Here is an 11,029-nt window from a genome sequence, read left to right as displayed (position 1 = left end):
GAACGGAATTCGTTCTCGATCAAAAGCAATCTGGGAAGTTGTCAGGAAAGAATGTTCCCGGATATACCGTGAGTCTTACACCGTTTAGATTCATTTCATAGCCCCGGGTGGTGCTGGTGGAGCGCACAGCAGGGAGGCGCATTGTTTGTATGCAAACTGGACGGCATGGCCATTGTATGCGATTGGGCATATATGGAGCCGCTGCAGGCTCGGAGGACACCGCCCGTCTAAAGTCTCAAGGAGAGTTGTTCTCGGCTCTTTTCTTGCTTTCATGTGACTTTCTCTATCTTTCGAAAGTGATTGGCTTCCTCGCTATGAGTTGCCTGGATGTGATGTACCACCAAAGCTATGGAGCGCACTACCTCCCCGCAGCTGCGTACAAGGCGACATACTATAACCACCATCAGCAGCAACAACAGGTGAGACGCTGATACAAGTACTTTTTTTTTATTTGTGCAAGAGACAAGGGCTTTTATTTACTTTCTCTCGGAGTTTTAATTCAGATTTAAGAAAATCATTATTTCCTGAAAAGCTAATGGGGATTTAAGATCTGAATTTTATAATCGTGACTATTAAGCTTTGAAAAGCTAAACTAGGAGTAATACAGGCAGCATCTTCATATCTGTCGCCTTTGATTTATTTGACTTTTCAATGATTAAATTCCAATCTAGGATTCTGTATTCACTTCAGGTCAGGCGTAATGACACAGAGCGATTAATCCTGCGGTCAAACAGTGATGTAATGACAGCCAGTCACTCACATAGGAATGTGGACCATAGCATGACAAATAGCTGGAATGCAGTTTGTGAATAAAAAAAGTTATCTTCACACGACTCCTAGATTGCTTTAGTAAAACAAGTTATTAATGGCAGACACTTCTCCAAAAAAGTTTGGTTAGGGTTGGTTGATATTCTTGAGATATGACACCAAAACCAAAAGCTACGACAGAATTTCAGAAGTTTGTTAAAGTTTATTTAAAAAAATAAACGTGTTTGTCTTTAGAAGTTTTTAAAACATAAATTCATGTTTTCAAGTGCATATCTTTTCTGACACGTGCAAATGTTAGTGTCAACCAGTTTATAATTCTGTTGCTCTCCTAAATTTATGACATAAATAAGTGATCCTGTCATCTTTTAGGCGACAGACCAACAGTCAATGACATAAACTGGAATAATGAAGGACAAAAAAGAAAACACATTAACATCAACAAATACATATTACCACTCACCAAAGTTTGTCTTTTTCTTTCTTTAATTAAAGCTAAAAAAAAAAAAAAAACATCCACTCAAAACTGTCTTGCAGTGTTAATAGGAGTGTACATTAAGACTGCATATTATATCCCAAAATTTTTAAGAAATTGTATTTAATAAGTAAGTGTATACATTGTTGATAGTGCACATCAGAACACAATGTGTGTTAGACATTAGGCTCAGCAGTTCATGCTTTACTTAACAACAAGACATACAGCCTGTTGATTGAAGGGTCACTGCAGTAGATCCATAAATTATAGAATGCAGCACCAAATATGCTAATGGCCAATGAGAGTATTGGGAACATGGTAATAATAGTTGAGAGGCAAAGGTGTTAAAAAGTGTAAATATTTTCCATGATGAAAAAAAAACAACAACATTGCAGCATGTTGCAATATTTGAAAACTTCACCATCACTTGATTTCCCAATATCATTACTTCATTGTGGACTTTGCCCACCTGACCCCTAACTGGTGGTGTGACTTGAATATGTTATGTTGGTAAAATATTCAAGTTTATTCCACTTATATTAGCACCACAGAACATTTTAAATCTATTCTGTCTATAGTTTTCAAGGTCTAGACCAGTGTTTCTCAACCCTGGTCCTCACCGCCCCACCGCCCCCCACCCCCTGCTCTGCATGTTTTAGATGTGCCTCTTTTCCAGGACAGCTAATTCAAATGATTGCATGACCATTAAGTGCTGCAGAAGCCTGTTAATCACCCAGAGATACAATTCAGGTGTGTGGCAGAAGGGAAACACCTAAAACATGCAGGACGGGGGGGTTGGTGAGGACCAGGGTTGAGAAACACTGGTCTAGAACTAATTTGTTTGTCTATACATTTCTTTGTCTTTTTCTTGGTTCTCTCCTCCAGAGGAAGTTAAGTGCTTACAAGATGCAGGAGTGTACAGAGCAGCAGGAGCCACCTCAGGGAGGAATGAGAGGGATGTTGCAGAACAATCGGGGTGTTCAGCAGAGTCCTGCAGCAGCAACTGTTGAATCAAGTCCTAGATCCTCTGCTGAATCAGAGTTAAAGGACAGTACTCAACCAGCTGAGGCAGAATACTTGAGCTCGCGGTGTGTGTTGTTCACCTACTTTCAAGGCGACATTGGGGACGTTGTGGACGAACATTTCTCCCGTGCTCTCAGTCAACCCAGTTCCTTTAGTGTTGAGAGCAAGCCCATTAGAGTGACTCAGGTCACTTGCACAGCCACTAACAACCTATGGAAAGGTAAGAATATAAAGTTTCTCACTGAACAAAAAAGAAGATGGGGAAAACAAATCCTATGGCTTTGTGTTAACATTTTTTGACTGTTTTAGATGGTGGTTCCCATCCTGATGGTCAGGGCACTTCATCTTGGAGCAGTCCTTTCCCACCTCAAGTCAGTTCCTGTCTGCCATCGGTTTCTGCCTCAGTCCACCCAGAGTTCTCCTCCAGCCCTGTTTCCTTCAGCCATCCAGATGGAGCGCTGTGGGCCAGCCATGTGCTTTCCCAAGCCAGCATCCCATCTCCAGCTTCACTCTCTGACAGCTGGACCTACAGTCTGAGTCCCCAGGCCACAAGTGGCTATCCTAATGTTCATGATGTCTACCACTCGCACCCACGGTCCCACCCCCACATCCACACCAGGCACCATCACTCCATGCTTCATTCGTACTCACCCCACAGCCCAGCTTTGGATCCCAGATTCAATGCATTGCTGCTGCCGGGCGTTAGGAGCCAAAGTCAAGCTGCCACCAGCCCTGGTAGCTCCCCACACAGTGACGGGGGCAAAGCGGAGCTAGATCTCGGTAGCAACAGCCCTATCTCTGCAGCCTCTGTCTCCTGGACCCCTCCGGCCCTGCATGGATCACTGGAGACTTACGACTCAGGTATTTTAAAACAGCCCATCTATTTAAAACATAATTTGAATTGTTAAAACAACCTGGTTAACCTTCCCTGCTCTCAGGTTAGGCTAGCCAGCCCAACCTGTCCTAATGGAAATTACCTCAGGCTTGTACTGACAATGATGCAGTGGCGACCTGTCACGACCCCTCAGATAATGACAAAAGACTACTAGCTGTAGAAATAGAAAAACTCTTTTGTTGGTGCAAATCTTTTTGGCTTTTACTTTAATGTGAGACCAAGAGCTTGATTTTTGATCCACATTAGTGAATGTTAAATGTTTCAGTTTGGCTGGAAACTTGCAAATTCTGTTGCTGCTTTCTTAGCCAAACACTATTCAAGTTACTACACAGTTTCTTTGGTAAGGGTTGCTGACTATCAATTTGTCTTATTAGCCGGGACCTTTTAGTCAGCTTTAAGTGCACTAAGAGTTCATCAAACCTAAACCTATAGATTTTGTGTGAAACTAATTTGTGCAACAAAATTAAATGTGGTAAGTTCTGAAGATTTCCCAAGTCTCAGTTTGGAAAGTCTCCTGTCAGACTTGCCATTGGATTACTTGCCTGATCTTAATGTATTATACCAGACTTTGTTCAGCTCAGAATCAGACAGGTGGCCCCAACAATTTCTTACTTGGACACTAATATGTGCAATTGGTAAAAAAAAAAAAAATCTCCTTTTTTCTCTGCAGCTATTGATCAGACCAAGATGAAGACATCCATTTGGTTCTAGTGGATGAGCTTAAGACGGACTATCTGCTCACACCAGAAAAGGACTAACTATGTGACCTTATGGCTGCATGACCAGCACTGTAATGCAAAATGTAGATGAAGAACACTACCTACAGTTTCATTTATGTACGAGTCCTCGCAGTCCTAATGAAAATGAACTCAGGCTTGTACTGGTGTGACAACGATGCAGTGGCGACCTGTCACGACCCCTTAAATGATGACAAAAGACTACTAGCTGTAGGAATAGAAAAAACTCTTTTGGTGGTGCAAATCTTTTTGACTTTTAATGTGAGACCAAGGAGTTCTGTTTAAAGAGCTTGATTTTTGATCCACGTTATTGGCGCATTGTTAATGTTTGTTACTGTAAATTCCTTGCTGCGTGTGTGTTGTTTACCATGCTAAACTGTTATTTGGTGAATGGTGTACGAAAACTGTTGCTTAATTGACTTCTATGCTTATTTGTCTTCAGAAATGTGTAATTCAAATACAGTTGCTTTATGTTGAATATAATAAATTAATAAAAAAAATTAGAAAACGTGTCTTTATTTCAGTAAAGCCTAAAAAAAAAGCAAACAAGGAAACCTGTCTAAACTAGGCTAAATCAGCTCATTGCTGACAAACACTCTTGCAGGGAGTTTGCTGCATTCCAAAGGCAGTTATTGTACTGAAAACATCCACACACATTTCCAGACTGGGCACAAAAGAATGCATTTCCTGTCTGGATAGGAAGTTTGTTAGGCTGAACCAGACTACTCGCGTGCACAGACACAAACATGGAAATACAGTGGTTGGCTTTGGTTGCAGTTAGCTAAATACATTACAATAATTCAGCATTAAAAAAAATCTTCATGCATGATCTTGGTCTGAAAAGAAAGCTAGGGCATGTAAAATTACTACAGAAGTGTCGGTATAACTACTGAACGAGGAAAACAAAAAATATATCTTAAATCTGTCTAGGAAATATTATTTTAGTATCTGAATAATGTAAACTCTATATACAAATGTAATCTGCAACTTTAACAATATTTTAACAGATATGAAAGCACTTTTTAATTTTATGTGGTTAACTTTTTTAAGATAGGAAAACTGATTTTCACTGATATAATTCTTCAGCTATCTATGTCATCCACGTGCAACTCCTTTTGAAAGTTTACTCCTAACTGTATAATCTGCCTTCAGTAAGACTGAACATGACCTTTGACTCCAATTTAAAATATATAGACAAAGCATCAAAAAGAGAAACAGAAAAAAAACATTCAGAGTAATTGTTTACTGATACAATTAGGGATATTTTTTACATTTTGATTTTCTTTGTTGGTACAGACAGAACAGCATACATTGCGCACATCAATACTAAAGCTCTTTGAGGCACAATCCAGGTACATTTCTCTATTAGTTGGTTTAGATGACAGAAAGCTTTTTGAGTGAGGAGTCGAGAGATGACATGTAATATCCCAGTAGAAAAATGACAAATAATCCAGAAGAAGATATATTACCTACTTCACTCATTCATCTTTCACGTTGGTGATATTGGTGATACATAAAGTAACCCCAAGTTGGAGAGAAGGGCAAACATTAGCAACGTTTTTTAGAGTTGGATCTTTTGAGATATTCTGACTGGTGCTTCCTGGTCTCTGCATAGTGAATTTGTGCAGTAAGCATCTTCAAAACTCCTAATTTTCGAAAGCCAACTGACTGTTCTATTGTATGACAGCATGTACAACAAAATGATTGCTTTGATAAGATATGAATCTCTTAACTGACGTTAGATTAAGTCCCCAGCAGCTCAGTGTAAATCAATATGAAGTTCCCTGGTGTGACTGAAGCACATCTACTGCATGTGTTTTCTTTTTCCATGAGTGGCCTGACCAGGTGGTATGACCAGCAGTACCAACCCAGCAACATTCCAGCCTCAGCTCCCACGTATCTCATTCTTCATCTCCACTAAACAGTGGGACTTTAAATCTGGAACACAGCAGCTGCATGTCCAGATGGAGAATCAACAAATCTTAATGCACTGGAAGGAAAAGACACGTAGCTGAAGGGAGAGGACACATTTAAAAGTTAGCTGTTTACTGTTCTGAATTCTCTTCAGTTCTCAAGAATATGTTTATAATGTTGGCACTCCGTTGTTATAATTCTCCCAAACACAAAGCCTTAGATAACAAAAAAACACATTCTGTGAACGGTCAGTTAAAAACACGTAACATAATTCTTTTATGGATGGAGCCTGTGCAACACTGAAACCGTGTTCATGTTAAGTTTCATGTTTCTTCATGACAGACATGCTTGTTAAATGACAAAGAAAACCACTGGCACAAAATTTTACAATAAATCAAGAAAAGCATAGATTTGATATAGATGTTTCACATTTTCTCACAGGAACATGTTATGCTATAGAGTGGTCAGTGGGTAGAAGCAGCCGAAATGGTACTTTTCTGCATGCTTTGGCTCCTCAGACAGTTTTACAAGAGTGTGTGTATGCATCAGGTTTTAACTTATCCACAATAACAGTGTTCTTGTTCCACAAATGTATTGCATCTATTTTCCTATAACATTCTTTTAACCATTAAAGATGACACTCAGATTTCAACAGGACTGTCGTACTTCTATAAAAGATTACATTTTACCACCTGAAAGAAAACAGTATAGTAAACAGATTAATGGTTTGTGAGTGTAAATGTGGAGGGATCCATTAAGCATGACTGATAGTTGTTAATAAAGTTGAAAAGTTTGGATGGCAGTGGTGTTAAAGAAATCTTTTGCTCACTTGTTTACAGGATCCATTATAGTCAGATTTTCAAAACAAAATGTAGTTCAAAACCCTTGAAACAATTTGCTTTAGAAATTGTAACAGTCCAATAGTGTGGAACTTATGTCTAAAAGTGTTGTTATATAAAAAAAGAAACAATAATGACCACTTTTCTTACTGTCTTTGTGAAGTTTGCTTGTCCAAAATGTGTTTCCCACCAATGTTTGGGCTCATTGCAGGAGCATTTAAAAGTCTGGCACCTCATTACCATTAGCCTGTAGCCTCTGAATCTGCATGTAGTGCACTAACATGCTAACAGGCATCCCACTGGCAGCCTTGCAGAATCACCACAGGCACTTCCACTGCAGGAAGACAGTACAAAACGCTCCTTGAATATTTGTAAAACTATGTTCACATAGTTATAAAGATTAACAAGGAGAAGAAATTTAGGAAACTCTGTGTGTTTAACATAAAATTTTGATTAAACATCAAACAGTCATTGTTTTGTGCTGATACTGAAATTATTCAGTGTATTCTTAAATGCTTCTTTAAGCAGCTTATGATTTGGAAAACAATATAAAACATGTGTTTGAAACCCTTTCTCATTTAGCGGAGATTTTGTGGTCCTACAAACAAGTACATCCATATAAACAGATGTACTTTGTATTTTTTTTTCCCTCACTGGCAATCAAGTTCAAAAGTACTATTAAATTGGAAAAACTCAATTATAAACTGAGGTATACACAACCACATGCATCAATGTTGCACTGAGCCTTAACAAAAGAGAAAAGTATAAACTCTGAGCCAATTTCTGGTTCTGGGTCCTCATCTCCTTGTTGACATAATTGCCTTTTCCATCAGTACCCTTCATGTAATTTCTATGACAAAGAGCTATGTTTATTTTTAACAATAACAGAAAATAGTTTAATTTTCTTTTTCATTTTTTTTTTAAATTATAGAGCTGAAACTCAACAGCCACATCTCATCTTAAACATTTTTGATACCACCTCAAACTAAACAATTTCTGTAAAAGAGTAAGCTAAAATTTTGATTGTTCTAATTTGTTTTCTTGTGTCTGTTAATTTAGCATATCCGTCTGATAAATGTTTTTATCTTGTTGTTATTCAAATCAAACAACAATATGAGCAACTATTAAACAGCTTAGCAGGATTAAGTGCTTTGCATGTGTTTGACATTTTGACACTTTAGATTTGTATATCATATTATAACATAATGATAAGAAAACAATCCCCTTTGCATGACTCCATTAGTGTTAGTTTTCTGAAAGCTCATTCTGAACAAATTATCTTCTTCCACATGTCTGCTGCGTGCGTCCCTTATGTAGCTTTTAGCAAATTGTATCAGTTTCTCTCAACTGTGAATGTCAGCAGCTCAGTGGTTCTGTATGAGATCTTGGAAGGTTGACATTTTGTTTGTAATATAACTTTATCCCTGACCTGGCTCCTGCATGCTTTGATCCTCATGATGTTTTGTGCATTAATGTTCCCACATACCCGAGGACCTCACATAGGTGTTTATAACAGGCTTTATTTACACACAAGTGAATCACAATTACTGATTAGGTAACTTCTGAAGACATTTGGTTGCACTGGATTTTATATAGACATGTCATAACAAAATGGGGTAATTATAAATCGATGACACGCCGTTTAGATTTTTGTAGAATCAGGAAATTGAGGAAAAGTATCGTTTTCCTGTTGCTTTCTGTTGGTCTGTGATATAAAATACCAGTAAATTTCAACAATGTTTTTGTGACATCAACAAATTATATAATGTATGTATATTGAAATTATATAGATTCAAGAGTTTGAATATTACTTCAAGGCACTCTTTGCAGTAATATTCAGGCACTCTGAGTAAATGTAGTGTGATGATATATTTTTTTAAATCTCTCAAATGTAATGTCTGACCAGATTATAATCAAATAAACTCCGCTGCAGGTTTTCAGTGTTACACTAGCGAAAACTAAATCAACTAAAACAAGATTAACTGAACGCAAAAGAATTGCAACAAACTGAGCTGAACTGAAGCCTGAAGAAATAAGAAACAGAATGAAAGCTATAGAAAACAGATGTTTTGGCCAGCCGAACAAAGTCAGAGTTCAGGAAAAAAAAAAGGATGAAAAGTAAGAGTGAGAGAAAGAAAGCTGATCAGTCATAACAAGGCACAGCCTCACATTCCAGAGTAATTGAGCGGATGATTAGTTGAACAATCAGCAGCACAACTCCAGCTGTCTGAACAAAAATCTTTATATATACAGAGATCTGGATGAAGGAAAAGATAAAGATAAGTAAGAAATGCATATGGCAGCCATTTCCATTCAATGGTATTCTTCCCAACTCCTGCAAGCTTACTTACAAATCACTGGGGTAATTAGCACAAATTTACCCTCCTTGTACATGTATTGAGGGTGTTAGAGGTATTAGTGAACAGCTCAGCTTTCAACACTGTGTTTTTGTCAACGGGGCAGCCTAATGAAGCGTGCAGGGACTGTCACAGAATACTTGCTTTGCTGATTGTGTGTGATTCTCCAAATCTCCTGTGCTTTTCAAGGATACTTGATTCCTCCTAAGTCAACAGAATGAGCACACCCAGGGAGTTTGGTGAGATAACACACATATCTCTCTCTCACACACACACACACACACACGCACACACACCTATATATGTAAGTTTTTCCTTATTATTTCCTTAATGCGGTGAATCCAGTGGATTAAATGTCTAATGAAGGTTTAAACATAGTGGACATTAGTTTGTTACAGTTTTATTTATTTGTTTGCTAAGGGTTCACCTGGAATGGAAAAAGAAGCTCACAGTACATTTGAACAACCACTGTGAAAATGCAAATATGCTCGTTTTTGTTTTTATTCTCTTCAAAATATGCAGCGAAGTCAAATGTATAGATGTATACATACGTTACGTACACTACACAATCAAGTTACAGTTTGCAAACTCTTTCGGGGCCAAAGACACTAAGGGGCCCACCATAGTGTAAAGTATGAGAGTGGCAGCATTACATCGAGGTAGTGTTTTGCTGCAGGAGGGACTGGCGCCCTTTGCAAACTGGCAGAAATTTTGAGGTGACAATATGAGACGGAAATATTGAAACAATATTACCATCATCCAGGAAATAAAAGTTGCGCACAAATGTATCTTCTAAATGTACTGACTATACTCATGCCATTTGTTGCCAGATTAAACAACTCAACGCTGTGGCTGAAAGACAAGCGTCATTCCTTCCTAAATACTAAACATGAAGGCCTGTAGAAAATGCTCTAAAACTTCATGCAATGATGATCTAACGAAACCTAACTTGAAATTTTGGGCACTATTTCAAAACGTAACTTTAGCACAGAAATACCCTTCTCTGGGGCTACAAACAGACTTTTTGTCAAGGCAGACAAAATCAAGAATAGTTTGAAAATGCCAGTAATTTTTGACCTTCTGGTGTCTCCTGGGAAAAGTGAAGTTGATGAGAGATTTTACTTATTTTGTACATGCGAGCACAAAACTGAATCACCACAATAGCGGTTCTTCCGGGAAGAAAACTAAAAATGCTAAAAACCTAAAGAGGGCTGTGGACAAGAGGTGTCCACATTCTTATAGAACTGGAGAACTTTTACAAGGTAGAGTCAGCTTTGCCAAGTCAAGATGTGAGATTCTGATAGAGTCCTATTGAAGAAGACTGAATGCTGCATTTGAATCAAAAGGAGCTCTAACTAATTTTAAGTTTTCTAATGTGCACACTTGAGCCTTACATTCTTACATTGTTGATATGATTGTATATTTCTATATTAATATAAATTAGACCTGCCTTGAGGTGGCATTTGTTGTGAACTGAAGTGGTAAAAAACTGAACTGAACTGAATCCCTTACGATGCAACTTTAATTTGTAGATCATTTTCCCACGCAAAGACGTGTATCTGTTAGTGTTACAGGGCTAGCCGGAATACTTTGAGCAGTTCTTTGATCATGGCTTCCCTTTTATTATTTTGGGATGTTTTGAGGGTGCAGTGCAAAATGCAGGCACTTCGGCTTCGACGCTGGTGTTTATGTTTGCGGTCTCACATGGAATGAGGAGGGAATGGCATCCATGAGGCTTGCTGGAGCTTTGACTGTGAAGGCGAGACAGTTAAATTAAAGACCAATACACAGCTGCCCCACAGGAAAAGATCAACATTTTCACTGTTTACAATGTGCAGCAAGAACACCCACCCATAACACAGGCCAGTCACATTCCACTGCTTGCCCACATGCAGAGCAGCCAGAAAACATCATGCCTTCCCTTTTTAGTCTATTACATCAAGTGGCAAGTGTTGGCAAAAAAACTAAAGCAAGTGACTTTAAATACTTAAAACTCAGACTGAACACATCCTCCTATGATTAGC

The 11,029-nt window shown here is 38.3% G+C and overlaps 1 protein-coding gene across 1 annotated transcript; it reads left to right on the top strand.

Moving 5' to 3' along the window:
* On the top strand, positions 1-3,904 carry vgll3 (vestigial-like family member 3). The gene is made up of 4 exons (XM_007557130.2): positions 1-419; positions 2,126-2,483; positions 2,573-3,124; positions 3,829-3,904. Exons 1-4 carry the CDS (start codon positions 150-152, stop codon positions 3,867-3,869), a joined length of 1,221 nt encoding a protein of 406 aa, XP_007557192.1. The 5' UTR covers positions 1-149; the 3' UTR covers positions 3,870-3,904.
* The last annotated feature ends 7,125 nt before the right edge of the window (positions 3,905-11,029 follow it).

This window comes from Poecilia formosa, unplaced genomic scaffold (assembly GCF_000485575.1).
Source record: "Poecilia formosa unplaced genomic scaffold, Poecilia_formosa-5.1.2 Scaffold84, whole genome shotgun sequence".
In the NCBI taxonomy this organism is placed as follows: Eukaryota; Metazoa; Chordata; class Actinopteri; order Cyprinodontiformes; family Poeciliidae; genus Poecilia; species Poecilia formosa.
The sequence above is the reverse complement of the archived record's forward strand: the minus strand, read 5'-3'. Positions and strand labels throughout refer to the sequence as shown.

What these genes read in the sequence shown, in the direction of transcription:
- vgll3 (XM_007557130.2), top strand. Translation starts at nt 150, where the DNA reads ATGCAAACTGGACGGCATGGCCATTGTATGCGATTGGGCATATATGGA. An exon ending in ACCATCAGCAGCAACAACAG is followed by an intron (nt 420 to 2,125) that starts GTGAGACGCTGA and finishes TCTCTCCTCCAG; the next exon opens with AGGAAGTTAAGTGCTTACAA. An exon ending in CACTAACAACCTATGGAAAG is followed by an intron (nt 2,484 to 2,572) that starts GTAAGAATATAA and finishes TGACTGTTTTAG; the next exon opens with ATGGTGGTTCCCATCCTGAT.